This window comes from Delphinapterus leucas, chromosome 15 (assembly GCF_059928025.1).
Source record: "Delphinapterus leucas isolate spDelLeu-1000000601 "Yukka" chromosome 15, BTC_Dleu_Yukka2, whole genome shotgun sequence".
Classification (NCBI taxonomy): Eukaryota; Metazoa; Chordata; class Mammalia; order Artiodactyla; family Monodontidae; genus Delphinapterus; species Delphinapterus leucas.
The window spans coordinates 58,770,670-58,787,624 of record NC_143143.1 but is presented as its reverse complement, the minus strand read 5'-3'; the positions used below and the strand labels follow the sequence as shown (position 1 = coordinate 58,787,624).

The 16,955-nt window shown below is 40.3% G+C and overlaps 1 protein-coding gene across 6 annotated transcripts in view; it reads right to left on the bottom strand.

Annotated features, from left to right (window-relative positions):
* The window catches only part of DNAAF9 (dynein axonemal assembly factor 9), a 148,436-nt gene that overhangs the window by 111,719 nt on the left and 19,762 nt on the right, over positions 1–16,955 (bottom strand). For all 6 annotated transcript variants that reach the window (XR_016387882.1, XR_016387886.1, XR_016387885.1 and 3 more), the window contains exons 2-6: positions 10,975–11,054; positions 6,832–6,951; positions 3,715–3,839; positions 2,389–2,485; positions 1,314–1,420 (exon numbers count right to left, since the gene is read on the bottom strand). Coding sequence is in view for 1 of the 6 variants with exons in the window: in XM_022592877.2 (XP_022448585.1) it covers positions 1,314–1,420; positions 2,389–2,485; positions 3,715–3,839; positions 6,832–6,951; positions 10,975–11,054 (529 nt within the window). In the remaining 5 variants the exon portion in view is untranslated. The remainder of the gene's footprint in view (positions 1–1,313; positions 1,421–2,388; positions 2,486–3,714; positions 3,840–6,831; positions 6,952–10,974; positions 11,055–16,955) is intronic.

Here is a 16,955-nt window from a genome sequence, read left to right as displayed (position 1 = left end):
ATCTAGTGGCAGTCCAGGGGTTAGGAGCACAGGCTCTGAAGCCAGACTCTCTTGACTGGGCCCTAGCCCTGCCACTCACAGGCTACTAGCTCTGTGACTTTGAGAAATTCATTTAAACTTTCCATAAAATAGGGATGGTAATAGTACCTACTTCAGAGGGGTATTGTAAGAATTAAAGTTAATTCATGCAAAATGCTTAGAACAGTGCCTGGCGTATACGAGACAGTATAAATGCCTAGTTTATACAATTAATTAAAAATAAACATTACCATTATCACTAAAAATTTTAAGTTTCCTCTCTACCTCCTATGGCTTGCCTCCTTTCAAGCCCCTCTTCTTCTAAATTAGAGGGCATTAGGTGCTATCAGGGGCAGCTCCCACAGCCTTGTTGATGTTCTGCTACCTGTGGTCAATGTGAGAAAACTGGTTTGGAGCAAGAAGAGTAGGGCTGATGTGGTGTGTGTCTCTTCATCCCTACAGCCCACGTTCCTCTACATTACAGGGTTTGCCAGGTGAGCCTCCAAACATTTCTTAGGGACACTGCTACTTCTCAGAAGGGGGTAGGACTTAGCCCTGGGTCTTGCTTCCAAAGGTCTCACTTACTTCTATCCCTAAGAGTATGTCCCCATTTCTAGCATGTCAATGTTCCCTCTCCCTGGTTTCCTGTACTGGGGGCAGGTCATTTCAGTGCAGATCCTATGGAGGCAGGTGGATACCAGGTCATCCTCCCTAATGTGTACCCTGGATGATCCCCTCTCCCAGTCTCATTCATTAATTCACTTAACAAATATTTATTGGTCATCTAGATGCAAAGAATACTGAAATAAAAGATACCGTTCTTACCATAAAATCTAACCCTTTTATTCCTCTAGTACACAGTACTTATACAAAATTCTCATTGCTCCTTTCATTGCTCTTGAACAGTTAAATTATACGAACTTCTGAGCTACAAACAACAAGAATGCTTTTGTTCTCAAGGAGCTTCTAATCCAGAGATCAGGGGTGGGTGAATGGGTGAGTGGGTGTGACAAATATGGGTGACATAGGAGTCAGCCTAGGGTGCTACAGTGAACTTAGAATGGGGAAAGGAGAGGAAGGAGGACAGAGAGGAACTCCAAGAATAAAGGGCACAGGAGCTCAGTTTGGGGACTAGCCTTAAATAGCAACTATTTTCCATTTCAAGTCTTTTAACTTGCTCCATGCCCTTTGGAGTCACTGCCAGCTTTTCAGAGTATTATACACCTACATTGTGGGCCTTCATAAAAACAGCCCAGTGGTAGACAAAAACCAGGCACACTGCTTTTCATACATACCTCGTATTTCATGGTAAAAAATCCATCCCCTCCAATGCCCTCAAGTGCAAAGGCCTGTACAATTGGCCATTTCTCCACTACAAACATATCAAATATCTGCAAGTGACCTAGAGGAATCAAGTACAACATGTATCAAATACCGTCCTGGATATAGCAGTCTAAACCTGATCTAATGTGGTCATTAGACATCATTTCTCACAAGTTCACCACAGCCTCATCAAGCAAAATAAAACTGAAACAGATACACAAACAAGTTACAAAAATTCAGATTTCTCTACAGTATTTTTTCACATTCTGGTTTCCTAAGTAAGTAAATAAATAAATAAATAGTGGCCTACTACATCTGACTTGTATCACTAAGTGGATATATTTATTAATAGACAAATTTATTAAAACTTGGCTCCTTTCCCTTAAGAAACACAGCTAACCAACTTCCTCAAGGGAAAATTACCAAATCAAAATTTTTCTTTTCTTATAACAACAAGCTTCAATGTGCAAAGTTTTTTTTTTGTTTTTTTAATAAGTAAGATACAAGCACTGCTAAGCTTGTTCATTTTTTCCCTCTGTTTTCACACTTTTTTTTTTCGGCCATGCCGTGTTGGCACGTGGGATCTTAGTTCCCAGACCAGGGATCGAACCTGTGCCCCCTGCACTGGAAGCACAGAGTCTTAACCACTGGACCACCAGGGAAGTCCCCTACACATTATTTTTGAGTCTCACTGTCAGCATATTTTTAACAGCTACCCAAATTACTATTTCTTATTAGCAAGAGGCCCCACATCTACACTTCAAGTATAATAAGTGGTATAGCATAGATGGCAACTATGGTAAATCCCTTATCAGTTCTTCTGACTGCTGCTGGTAGCATGTTGTGTTGCTGCAGAAACTTCAGTTATGAATACAAGCTTGCATAGGAAAGTTCCCAAATTTCATTCTGCTTGATCCTCTCTGCCTTTAGTGAAAACAGACCAACAGGTTTCCCAGCTGAATGCCTCCACTGAAAGGAGAAGTAAGGACATTCGATTCACACACCATCCCAGCAAGGTTCTAAAATGACTGACTGTCAGATACGCACCTTGGGAGCTGTAAGGAATGCCAATTCTACTACAGTCTCGAACCATGTCCACAAAACTGGCAATTTTAAATTCTTCTGCAGCTTCCTCATCTTCATACTAAAGAAGGAAATAGAAAGGGAACAGGCTCTAATGAGACATCATACAAAATCCCATATTTTCTGTGCATTTTTATTAGTTGTCCCAAATGTCCCAAGAGGGTTTTTTTGTTTGTTTTTGTTTTGTTTTGTTTTGCTTGGCCGCATTGCATGGCTTGCGGGATCTTAGTTCCCTGACTAGGGACTGAACCCATTCCTCGGCAGTAAAAGCACAGAGTCCTAACCACTGGAACGCTAGGGAATTCCCATCAAGAGGGTATTTTTTTTTTTTTTTTTTTTTCGGTACACGGGCCTCTCACTGCTGTGGCCTCTCCCGTTGCGGAGCACAGGCTCCGGACGCGCAGGCCCAGCGGCCATGGCTCACGGGCCCAGCCGCTCCACGGCACGCAGGATCCTCCCAAACCGGGGCACAAACCCGCGTCCCCTGCATCGGCAGGCGGACTGCCAACCACTGCGCTACCAGGGAAGCCCAAGAGGGTATTTTAAAGGCAACTTTCAGTGTTTGCTGGTCAGAAACACGTCATTCCCTTACCTTACACCACACACAAAAATCAACTCAAAATGGATCAGAGGCCTAAATGCAAGAGATAAAACTTGCCCTCAAAAGTCCCCCAAATGCTCATATGGCAAGAAACGTTCTGGACCTACACTGGGTCACAATTTCCACGAAATCTTAAGTCCCAATTTGATTTCTAGCCAAATCTTTGAAAAGGGTCTAAAGGGAAATAGAAACAAATACCAAGATATCCAAACATGGAAATGTCACAGAGCTTATCAAATTCTCCTGGGGCAGTTCCTAGGCCCGAGAGAATGGACCCAGGCCGGGGATAAAGAAGCAGGGTAGGAAGGCAGGTTCACAAGCCCACTATTAGGTCCCAATTTTAATAGTCATTTTTGTCTCTTTCAGGCGTATAATTTATTGCTAGGGTAGCCTCATAATGAAATATGAAAAGTTCCACTAAAAAAAATAACCTTTTTTGTGTAACCACATTTCACAAATTTTTATTTTTTGGGGGGGCCATGTTGTGCAGCATGCGGGATCTTAGTTCCACAACCAGGGATCAAACCCATGCCCCCTGCAGTGGAAGCTTGGAGTCCTAACCACTGGACCACCAGGGAACTCCCCAATTTGATTTCTTTAAGGACCTCCTGTTCCCATTCTATCAATACATTTTCCTGAACGAATATCCTCAGAGTGTCTCTAAGCGCTATTTTATCGTTTCTCCTCACCTCATTTTCGGTCATGCAGTGGAAATGCAGATTTCTCCAATGTGCCACATAGGGTAAAAGATAGCGATAATTTATAGGATTACAGTACAGATGGACACTATCTGATTTAATCAATATAATCACATCTGTAAGAAAAACAAAATTAAAACACAAGATTGTCAAAGGCATTTCCTTTACACATCTTCCGCCCACATAATCAGTAAAACCATTAAAACTACAGAAACAATGTAACAAAACTCTAAACTGAAAATTCTTTAATTAGGCAACGTGCTTCAAAGTGACTAGAGAACACTCAAGTGTGGACAGCAAGCATTTCCTCATCCCCATGCTATGCTTCCACTACTGTGGCCCTCTGGTTGTGGTAGAAAAGTCAAAAGAACAGCCTTCAGGGTGTTTCACAAAGTTCAATACAGCAAAATTTGTTGTACCAAACTCAACTGTGTACTTCACTGTGGAGGTAGATAGCAATTGGAAACTCTACAGGTAAAAGCCACTGAGGCAGGAAAACAGCACCAAATATGGCCAGTGACTGGTTCTCCTGCAGACATCAGTGTATAAAGCTCTTGGCTGCTGGCTCATCTGGCTCAAGGCAAATCGTGGGCCCGAGGATACCCTTTGACTTGCAACCTGGGAAGGGTTATTGTATACAGATGTAAACTCTGTACACAGGAAAGGCTGGGAGGAAGGAAGTAGAGGCAAGTGATCAGCAGCTCACAGATTTAGGGAATAACCATCGATGCTGGTGGGTCAAATAAATAAAGCAATCCCAAAGGTGCAAATAAAACCAAGTAAACGAACAAACAAGCCATGGAACGGGGCAGGAACATTAAAAGAGTTTGAACACTGAGAAAGAAAGCAGTCACACTTCCAGAAGAAAAGCAGAGGCTCCATTCTACGGCTCCTCAGAAACCAAAGTCATTAGGCCTCTTTCTAACAAGATGACACTAGGGAAGGGGCTAGAGGAGATGGCTGGAAGTGAGAGAGGAGCGTGGGGGCAGGAAGCAACAGAGGCAGCAGGTTTAGGGCAATGCCAACACAGTAACACAGTGTGACGGACCATAATCTACAAAAACATAAGCCCAGTGAATACTGATCTCAGCTGACTGCACAGCTGGGTGGCCCCATGAAATAAAGCTCCATGATGGTGGCCTTTTAAGCCACTCTGAGCTCCACACCTGGTCAGACCCTAGGTGTTCTAGGCAACACAGTATGGAGCAGGCTCTTCACTGCTGACTCTCAGCTAAGTGCTAGAGTTAAAAGGTAGCAAGGGATGGGAAAGAAGCCCCGTCTCATTCTGCTGGGAGACCCACCCTGAATCACCTGTAGGTCACCTACTCAATAGTGAGCGTTTGATGTCACTGAGGGCTTCCTGTATAGACTGTACTCTATACTAATGTGTAACATACTTCAAAGAATTAGGATCCAATAAAAGAAATAATGCAACAGCTACTAAACCTAATGAAGCATGCTCAGGATCTCACAAGACTGATGTCATCACTACAAATAAATTTTAACAGAGTACACAGTCAGGTAAAAGAAGAAAGCATAGAGCACGTAAACTATTTTAAAAGTTTCTTTTTAAAATAAATCCTTTGTGTTTGCCTCTTTTTCTCTCAGATAATTAGGGATTGTAATATAGAAGATAAATCTGGTGAACTCAGCTTTCTAGTTACTTGGATTTAAAAAATGAATTTATTAATTTGGAATAAAACACTCACTTTATAAGCACTCATTGTGCTAGGTGACAGGATAAAGACAAGATAAGCAAAAAGGAGCACCTCTGAGGATTTAAACTACGTCCTTAATTTCAGTACTGCAATGTCCTTAGCAACCTTGACTGCAGTGAAATGTGTGGTTGATACAAGTATCTGCCTTTTTGTAACTGTCTAAATGAGCTGCCAAGATGAATTCTTTCCAAACCAGTATGTTTTACAGTCTAAGAAAGCATTTTTTAAAATCAAAATCTGAAACTAAATTTGAATTGAAAAAAAATTAACAGAAGGAATAATTTCACCCTGCTTTCTGTACTTCCTAATAAAAAGAAAATCTTTCACCAATCTATAAGGATAGATACTATTAAGGACTTTACTACAGAAGAATTTTCACATATACTAGGCCAGGGTTCTTCACCTTCAGCACTACTGACAGTTTAGACCAGATCATTCTTTGTTGTGGGGAGCTGTCCTGTGTACGCATTGTAGGATGTTTAGCAGCATCTCTGGCCTCTACCCACTCTGCCCAGTTGTGACAATCAAAAATGTCTTCAGCTATTGCCAAATGTCCCCTGGGGGATAAAACTTCCCCCAGTTGAGAACCACTGTACTAGATCCACAGCAAGATTATTTCAACATCAGATGTTTGCTTTCACACGTCCCCCAGCTGCTTCACAAGAGCTGTCTCTCATCCATTTTGACTTGTCTATTCCTGTGTCTCCTGATCCACCTGGCAGACAAGTCATAATGCTAAGTATGTGATATCAGAGATAGCTCCTGGGCATCACCCCATAGCAGCATGAACACAGGGTGAGTGTCTCAGAGCCAAGGAAAGGGGAATGTAAGCAGAAAGTCTGCATTGTAGTCACAGGCATCGTCATAAATTACAGCTCACAGAAAACAATTCCCAAAGACAGAGCAGGACAAAGAGCCTTTGTTCCTAAGCTGAAGATCCACATGAAGTCCTCCTTGCAGGAGTAGCCTGCAGGCTTATCCTTGAATCACAGCTGAGAGTGCTTTCATAGGACAACGGCACATAATATGAACCTCCCAGCATGTAGAGGCAATGGAAAATTCAGAGGAAAACTAGTACCTTGCCAAGAAGATATAAAGCCAAATATTGATGTTTACTTTTTTCCTCTAAAACCGATTTATCTAGTAAACATACTCTGAAAACTACTTGTCACTAGTCTCTTATAATCCAGCAGGTAACCTACAGAGCATATTACTTAACATATCAATAAAGAAGAAATGTCGTTTTTCATTAATAAAAAAAGCAAAAATATACTGGATCTTCAGGCTATTTTAAATTTGATATTTTTCCATAAAAAGTCCATGAAATAAGAATCCAAAGTACTATATCACTTACTCCTCTCTCACACAGAGTTCACCAATATATACTTACCATCTAGAACCTCTTCAGAAAACCCTGTTTTCTCAAAATCACTGGTATTCTGATTGTACAAACCAAACAGAAGATAATTTGCCAGCTCTCTGCAGCCTTCATTGTACCTGCTATCGATTCCTGCAAGGCAAAAAAGGCTTTGATCAGCTGTACTGTACTACGGGGAACATATGAGTCCCAACCGTTTGCCCCTGCTCAGCAAAACCCTAGTGGTTAAGTTAAAGGCAGCACCTCAGACCAGTTTTGTGCCAGAAGCCAAACTAAACAACTCTGAAAGAAGCAGGCCTCAGCATCAAGTACTCTTACATGGATTCAAGATCTATATAGTTGAGACAATCAAACAGCACAGAACATAGAAGCTGTTAATTTAATCAAAAGCAATTCTTGAGGATAGAAGGAACCAGAAAATATAGTCCAAGTCCTGCCATAGTTGGTTAAAATTTTTTAATACTTTCAGTTAGAATAGGAATAGGCATCAGAAAAGTATTCTCTTCTCAAAGAGACCTTTACCAAAACACGTGGAGTTAAATAAAGGGGGATTAAGGTGGTTTGAAAAGAACTCAAAGAAGTAAAAAGAGGACAAGTGAATGAAACCTCAGACATCCATCATTTCACAAATATTTATCAGGCCCAAGGCCTAGCACTCTGCTGGGTGCTGAAGCATGTAGTAAACATGCCTACAGATGGTCTTCACGAAGCTTACAGTCTAGTAGGGCTGGGTCAGAGACTAATAAAAAGGAAATTAAATACTGCCTTCACAACTGCCTTTCAATGCCACAGGCACATATACTACCTGGTTCCTGGATATCTGTGAAGGCCCAGAGCTATGACTCTGGACAAGAGGGACATGTCAAGGGCAGGAGGCAGCTGGCTACGTGAGGCTAAAAGGAAGGGGCTGGGCAGAAGAAGCTCCAAGAATGGAAATATGGCTGGAGCCTGGGAAACAGGACTGTCAGTTGTTATTCAGACCAGTGAAAAGTAATGGGCATTCAGACCAGAGGGGCTTAGAGACCACCTGTGGCAGAGGACTTCAAATATGGGAAGACTTCTTTCTGAGCAAGATCAAAGCAGCACACCCTCTTTTATGCCATCCAACACTTTAGTGAAGAAAGAGATGAAAAAGATTCAAAAGCAGAAATTACCTGGCCTACATAAGGCCTGAAGTAGAAAGGGCTACAGAGTTAAAAATAACCAGTGGACTGGGCAGCATGTCCTCTTCTAAGGATTCCAGCTACATAAACTGCCACAAAAAATGCTAACATTAAAAAGACTGACCATGTAAAATTAAAGGTAAAAGATACTATATGTAACCACTTTAGTTAATAAAGTTGTTTCCCATGGGGGAATTTTGGGCTACAAATCTGATACTGCTAAACATGCATACTGGAATTAAACAAGTAAATGGATGGTAGACGGTAGGTGCCAAGTTTCTCACTGGTGGAGTGGAAGTTTACAGATAAGCAAGAGAAGGAGGCTAGAATGATCCATGTAGTAATGGGTTAGAGCTAGAAACACTAATATGAATTCACATTTAGCTTAATACAGTAGAGACAGTTATATAACATTTACAGATGTGTATATATACACCACTTAAGGTACACACATATATTTCCTTACTTTGTCAGCTGAGAGGGCCTAAAAGCAATGACATCCCAGTAGCAAAGAGCATACCCAGTGCCCAGATCTTGGTTTCTAATACCATTCTCCAATAAAAGAAATCAGGGCTTCTTAGAGAAATAGCTGATTCTAGGACTGAAGCAGGTAATATACAAAATAAGACTGAAGCATCTTATAATGTCAGAAAGTACAGAAGTACTAAATAAACTAAAACTTTTATGGAGATATATCAAAGGGAGGGATGTAGGAACCAACTGAAAGAGCCCCAAACGGCCAAGGCTGGAACAATCTGAAGTAGTAGTAGGTTATAACCTAAGGTATAAATGAAGTAGTACTGGATTTTAACTCAAAGTATAAAATAAATCTCCATGAAGACATACAAACAAACGATTGAATAAATAAATAAATGGGGGAGAAGAGACAAATATCCCATGCAGAAGAATTTCAAATAATTTATGTAGACACTACCCTCCTCAAGGCAATGGAGCATAATCCCTGCTCCTTAAGTGTGGGCTCATAGTGACTTCCTTCCAAAGAGGACAATATGGAAGGAGGGGTGGGGAGAGTACTTTACAATGCAGAACCTGACAAATATTATCTTAGCCAAGTGACCAAAGTCAATATAAACAGTGAAAAGTCTTGTGAGTATGTATCCTTGATATGTGATGAAAATGGCATGTTACTTCATTGGTCTTGCACTCCAAAATCTATAACCCCAGTCTAAGCATGAGAAAAACATAAGAAAAATCCCAAAAGAGGGATTTCACATATGTCAAAACTTATCACATCATACACTTTAAATATGTGCAGTTTACTATACATGAATTATACCACCATAAAGCTGTTTTAAAAAAAAGGTTAGCAGAAATTCCGTGAGAACATCTCCTACACCCTAATAACTAAATGAAAAATGCCAAAGTGGAGGGAGTTGAGTCAGAGTTGCTCAGAAGGATACTGTAGAGGCTAGAGGATAGATTAATCCAACCAACCAACCAACCATGAGATGCTATGATAACTCTAATTACCCAAAAAAGCAGAATTCACTAAACCCCAGAAGCTGTTTAAAAACACACAAGTGCGTCATTGATTTCTTGCTTCACATTCACATACAGCTGTTTGTCCTGAAGGTTTTTTTTGGCTGCACCACTTAGCATGTGGGATCCTAGTTCCCTGACTAGGGATCGAACCCACAGCCCCTGCATCAGAAGCACATAGTCTTAACCATTGGACCGCCAGGGAAGTCCCTGTCCTGAAGGTTTATTAAGTTTTTACCTCAATCTTCACACCCAACTTCAAACACCAATTTCTGCAACATTTGTGTTTTCATTGAAAATATATATATAAATATGTATATATATATATATATATATATATAGTCTCGTGATATTCTTATAAGTAGACTTTTTTTTCAATCCTTTAGTATTCTATATTCAAGTAGCCCACATGATCAATTTTATGTTGCCTATTTTTACTAGGTTGAGCCTTAACTAACAGAAATAACAGCGTAAGTCCAGTAACAAACAGGTGATTTTATTCATAAGTAAATTCATGGCAAAGACAGCCCCCACACCCTTGATGGCTGCAGCTGGAAAGAGAATCCAGTGAGTGTTGTTTCAGCATTTGACTGGAATTCTAGGCCCACCATAAACTATGTCTCTTAGCTAAGTGAGTGATGAAGCCAAGATTCAAACCCAAAACCTGCCTGGCTCCAGAGTGCACGTTTTTAACCACTCTGCCCACTGCCTATCGTAAGTTTAAATGCAAGTGCTATTAAGTGAAAAAATAAAATTATGCATAGACTATCTGAGGAAGGACAAACAAGAAAGTGGTTTGCTTCTGGGAAGGAAATTGGGTGGCTGACAGACAAACAACCTGACCTAAGCAAGTTTAATGACTCAATACTGTGAATGTAAATGAAAGTGAGATAAAGAAGGAGATTGACCTGACATAGGAAAATCTCCAAGATATACTTATCAAGTGAAAAATTTTCAATTAGATTAACAACAATATACATAAAATGTTTCCTTTTATGTTAAAAAAAATATGGTTGATATTATCTCTGGGGAGTGGGACTGGGTAACTGGGATGATTAGAAAATTTTGTTCATTATTATTTGTGTAATGTCTTAATTTTTAAATTATATGATGTGTTTTCATAATAAAAACAGTTAAAGAACAAATAAATGCCGAATTCTGCCACTCCATGGCCCTGAGCAAGTCTGTTTGATCTCCCAGAGTCTCAGTTTCCTCCTCTGTAAAAAAGGGACAACACTGCTTCTTGTAAGGTTGCTGTGAGGAGAAATGAGGTAACATGTACAAAGTGCCTGCTCTGTGGTACAGGCTCCCTATCTCACTGATATCTCACCTGACCTCATTAAAACAGCAACAGATCTCAGGGGAACAAAAGCTGGGAGAAGAATACTAACTCACAGCTTATCTCACAGTGATGATACTATTATTAATATCTTCCTGTGAACAGAAGCCAAGTTGTCCCAGCCCTGAGTCCCACCTTGTTAAAAGCACTGACCTAGTATGCAGAGGATTCCATCGGGTTGAGACTTGCTGCTCTGGGTCAGGATGCTCTGAACCTGGCGGAGTCGACTGCAGCTGCAATAAGAACAGAAATCAGCTTCCTGAGTGCCAGCATATGAAGGCATGAGGAAGGGAACGGCTGCTAGGGATGGAAACTAGTCCTTATCTGACTTTGGTATCAGAATCATAACAAGAAATTAGGGAGTATTCTTTTTTCTTCTATTTTTTGGAAGAGATTATGCAGAAGTGGTCTGAAGACTGTCTGAACTGCTGATTACAAACTGATGGTCAGTGGCTCTCTGGCTCAACAAAGGATGGAGCCAAAGGCCCTCTCATGATGAATGCTGGACAGGACTAGAACTGAGCAGCTGACCAGAAGGACGTCCAATGACTTCTCAATTTTGAAGTTTAATCAAAGAAGAGTTTCTACACTTACCTGTCTTAACTGTGGTCATCATTGGTCTGTTAAAAACGAAACAAAAAACAAACAGATAAAAACTAAAAACTGGCCTAAGGACCTAAAGGAAGCTCTGATGTATCATCATAACTACCCCCACAGAGAGTGTCAGTAGATGGTACTTGCTCCCATTTCTGTGCAGATCTCTGATTCCATTGGTTTTAGGCATATGCCCTTCCTCCCAAACAAAGCATAAGGAGAGACACGACCAGACGTTAATATCACTTCTAAGGACCCCGTGCTTTCCATATCAATCCCTCCTCCTTCCCAGAAGTCCGAGAGAGAGCTGGTCACTTTCCTGCTTGAGACTGATCTTTCCATAAGGTCTGTCCACATCACCTTCAGGTCCAAGATCTGTCTCCAGTATTCATTCCCTAACACTCCTATATTAATTTTTTTCCCTACAGTCAACATATTCCCAGCCCTACCACATCATTATTATCTAAGATCCTCCATAAACCAACTACAGTAACTGTTCCATCCATAACAATCAGATTTCATCCTCACCCCTCTGTTCCGGTACACTGCCCTACACTCACCCAAGCAATAGTGTATCCAGCCAAACAACACCACTTCCCTTCCTTGGATTCTCTTTCCCCGCCTGGATTCTTTCTGATGTTCCCATACCCCAAGTCCATGACTTAGTGGTCATTATCACTGTCTTCCCTCAAGATGTTCACAATCTTCCACCTAACACAGAAACCAAAGATAGCACCAAAAAATAGAAACCTACAGATCAATATCTACCATGAATATAGATAAAAATCCTCAATAAAATATTAGCAAATAGAATTCAAAAACATACAAAAAGAATTGTACACCATGACCAAGATGGATGCAAGGCTGTTTCACTACTGGTAAATCAATCAATATAATCCATCATCTAACAGGCTAAAGAAGAAAAAAAAAATCACACAACCATATAATTGATGCAGAAAAATCATCTAACAGAATTCAACACCCATTCATAATAAAAACACTTAGAAAACTAGAAATAGAGTTTCCTCAACTTGATAAAGAACATCTACAAAAAAACCTCCAAAGCAATGTTTGGAATATACTTAATGGTGAAAGAACTAAATGAGGAACAAGAAAAATATGTCTGCTCTCATTATTCCGATTCAACATAATACTGGAAGTTCTAGCCAATGCGATAAGGCAAAAAAAAAAAGGAAATAAAAGGCATAAAGATAGAAAAGGAGGACATAAAACGATTGCTATTTGCAGATGACATAATGACCTATGCAGGGAATCTCACAGAATCTACAAAAAACAAAATCTGAGAACTAATAAGTGAATTCAACAAAGTCACAAGATCAACATATAAAAACCAACTGTATAAATGAACACACAGAAACCAAAATTAAAAATACAGTATCATTTAAATATAAATCTAACAAAACATGCACAGGGCTTACAAGCTAAAAACTACAAAACACTGATAAAGGAAACCAAAAAAGATATAAGTAAGTGGAGAGACATATTGTATTTACGGACTGGAAGACTCAACATAATATAGATGTCAATTCTCCTTAAATTAATGTACAAGTTTAACACAATTCCTATCATAATCGCAGCAAGATTTTTTGTAGATACAGAAAAGATTACTCTAAAACTTACATGGAATGGCAAAGGAACATTCTAAAATAGCTAAAACTTTTCTGAAAATGAATAAAGTGGGAGGAATCACTCTACCTCATGTCAAGGCTTATTAGAGAGGCAGGTTCAAGATGGTGGAGTAAAAGGACGTGCACTCACTCCATCTTGCGAGAGCACTGGAATCACAACTAACTGCTGAACAGTCATCGACAGGAAGACACTTGAACTCACCAAAAAAGATACCCCCAAACCAAAGACAAAGGAGAAGCCATAATGAGACAGTAGGAGGGGCACAATCACAATAAAATCAAATCCCATAACTGCTGGGTGGGTGACTCACAAGCTGGAGAACAATTACACCACAGAAGTCCACTCACTTGAATTAAGTTTCTGAGCACCACGTCAGGCTTCCCAACCTGGGGGTCTGGCAAAGGAAGGAGGAATTCCCAGAGATTCAGATTTTGACGGCTAACGGGATTTGTTTGCAGGATATTGACAGGACTGGGGGAAACAGAGACTCCACTCTTGAAGGGCACATACAAAGTAGTGTGTGTGTCAGGGCTCAGGGGGAAGGAGCAGTGACCCCATAGGAGGCTGAACCAGACCCACCTGCTATTCTTGGAGGGTCTCCTGAAGAGGTGGGGGATGGCTGTGGCTCACTGGTGGGACAAGGACACTGGCAGCAGAAGTTCTGGGAAGTACTCCTTGGCATGAGCCCCCCCCCCACCGGAATCTAACATTAGTCCCACCAAAGAGCCTGTAGTCTCCAGTGCTCGGCCGCCTCAGGCCAAACAACCAACAGGGAGGGAACCCAGCCCCACCCATCAGCAGACAAACAGATGGAAGTTTTACTGAGCTCTGCCCACCAGAGCAACACCCAGCTCTACCCACCACCAGTCCCTCCCATCAGGAAGCTTGCACAAGCCTCTTAGATAGCCTCATCTACCAGAAGGCAGACAACAGAAGCAAGAAAAACTACAATCCTGCAGCCTGTGGAACAAAAACCACATTCACAGAAAGACAGACAAAACGAAAAGGCAGAGGGCTAGATACCAGATGAAGGAACAAGATAAAACCCCAGGAACACAACTAAATGAAGTGGAGACAGGCAACCTTCCAGTAAAAGAATTCAGAATAATAACAGTGAAGATGATCCAGGACCTTGAAAAAGAATGGAGGCAAAGATTGAGAAGGTGCAAGAAATGTTTAACAAAGACCTAGAAGAATGAAAGAAAAAAACACCTAGAAGAATTAAAGAACAAACAAACAGAGGTGAACAATACAATAACTGAAATGAAAAATACGCTAGAAGGAATCAATAGCAAAATAACTGAGGGAGAAGAAAGGATGAGCGACCTGGAAGACAGAATGGTGGAATTCACTGCTGCAGAACAGAATAAAGAAAAAAGAATGAAAAGAAATGAAGACAGCCTAAGAGACCTCTGGGACAACATTAAACGCACCAACATACACATTATAGGGGTCCCAGAAGGAAAACAGAAAGGACCCAAGAAAATATCTGAAGAGATTATAGTCGAAAACTTCCCTAACACGGGAAAGGAAATAGCCACCCAAGTCCAGGAAGCGCAGAGAGTCCCAGGCAGGCTAAACCCAAGGAGAAACACACCGAGACACATAGTAACCAAATTGGCAAAAATTAAAGACAAAGAAAAATTATTAAAAGCAACAAGGGAAAAACAACAAATAACATACAAGGGAACTCCCATAAGGTTAACAGCTGATTTCTCAGCAGAAATTCTACAAGCCAGAAGGCAGTGGCACGATGTATTTAAAGTGATGAAAGGGAAGAACCTACAACCAAGATTACTCTACCCAGAAAGGATCTCATTCAGCTTCGATGGAGAAATCAAAAGATTTACAGACAAGAAAAGCTAAGAGAATTCAGCACCACCAAACCAGCTCTACAACAAATGCTAAAGGAACTTCTCTAAGTGGGAAACACAAGAGAAGAAAAGGACCTACAAAAACAAACCCAAGGGCTTCCCTAGTGGCGCAGTGGTTGAGAGTCCGCCTGCCGATGCAGGGGACACAGGTTCGTACCCTGGTCTGGGAAGATCCCACATGCCGCGGAGCGGCTGGGCCCGTGGGCCATGGCTGCTGAGCCTGCGCGTCCGGAGCCTATGCTCCACAAAGGGAGAGGCCATGACAGTGAGAGGCCCGCGTACCACAAAAAAAACAAAACAAACAAACGAAAAAAAACAATTAAGAAAATGGTAACAGGAACATAAATACTGATAATTACCTTAAAGGTGAATGGATTAAATGCTCCAGCCAAAAGACACAAGCTTGCTGAATGGATATAAAAACAAGACCCATATATATGCTGTCTAAAAGTAACCCACTTCAGACCTAAGGACACATACAGACTGAAAGTGAGGGGATGGAAAAAGAAAGAAAAAAATCAAAAGAAAGCTGGAGTAGCAATACTCATATCAGATAAAATAGACTTTAAAATAAAGAATGTTACAAAAGACAAAGAAGCACACTACATACTGATCAAGGGATCAATCCAAGAAGAATGTATAACAATTATAAATATATATGCCCTCAACATAGGAGCACCTCAATACGTATGGCAAATGCTACTAACAGCTATAAAAGAGGAAATCGACAGTAACACAATAATAGTGGGGGACTTTTAACACCTCACTTACACCAATGGACAGATCATACAAAATGAAAATAAATAAGGAAACAAGCTTTAAATGACACAATAGACCAGATAGATTTAATTGATATTTATAGGACATTCCATCCAAAACCAGCAGATTACACTTTCTTCTCAAGTGTGCACGGAACATTCTCCAAGATAGATTACATCTTGGGTCACAAATCAAGCCTCACTAAATTTAAGAAAACTGCAATCATATCAAGAATCTTTTCTGACCACAACACTATGAGATTAGAAATGAATTACAGGGAGAAAAACGTAAAAAATGCAAACACATGGAGGCTAAACAATAAGTTACTAAATCACCAAGAGATCACTGAAGAAATCAAACAGGAAATCAAAAAATACCTAGAGACAAATGACAATGAAAACACGACGATCCAAAACCTATGGGATGCAGCAAAAGCAGTTCTAAGAGTGAAGTTTATAGCTATACAAGCCTACCTCAAGAAACAAGAAAAATCTCAAATAAACAATCTAACCTTACACCTAAAGGAACTAGAGAAAGAAGAACAAACAAAACCCAAAGTTAGCAGAAGGAAAGAAATCATAAAGATCAGAGCAGAAATAAATGAAATAGAAAGAAAGAAAACAATAGCAAAGATCAATAAAACTAAAAGCTGGTTCTTTGAGAAGATAAACAAAATTGATAAATCTTTAACCAGACTCATCAAGAAAAAAAGGGAGAGGACTCAAATCAGTAAAATTAGAAATGAAAAAGGAGAAATTACAATGGACACCACAGAAATACAAAGCATCATAAGAGACTACTACAAGAAACTCTATGCCAATAAAATGGAAAACCTGGAAGAAATGGACAAATTCTCAGAAAGGTATAACCTTCCAAGACTGAACCAGGAAGACATAGAAAATAAGAACAGAACAATCACAAGTAATGAAGTTGAAACTGTGATTAAAATTCTTCCAACAAACAAAAGTCCAGGACCAGATGGCTTCACAGGTGAATTCTATCAAACATTTAGAGAAGAGCTTCTCAAATTCTTTCAAAAAACTGCAGAGGAAGGAACACTCCCAAACTCATTCTATGAGGCCAGCATCACCCTGATACCAAAACCAGACAGATAGTACAAAAAAAGAAAATTACAGACCAAGACTACTGATGAATATAGATGCAAAAATCCTCAAAAAAATAATAACAAGCAGAATCCAACAACACATTAAAAGGATCATACACCATGATCAAGTGGGATTTATCGCAGGGATGCAA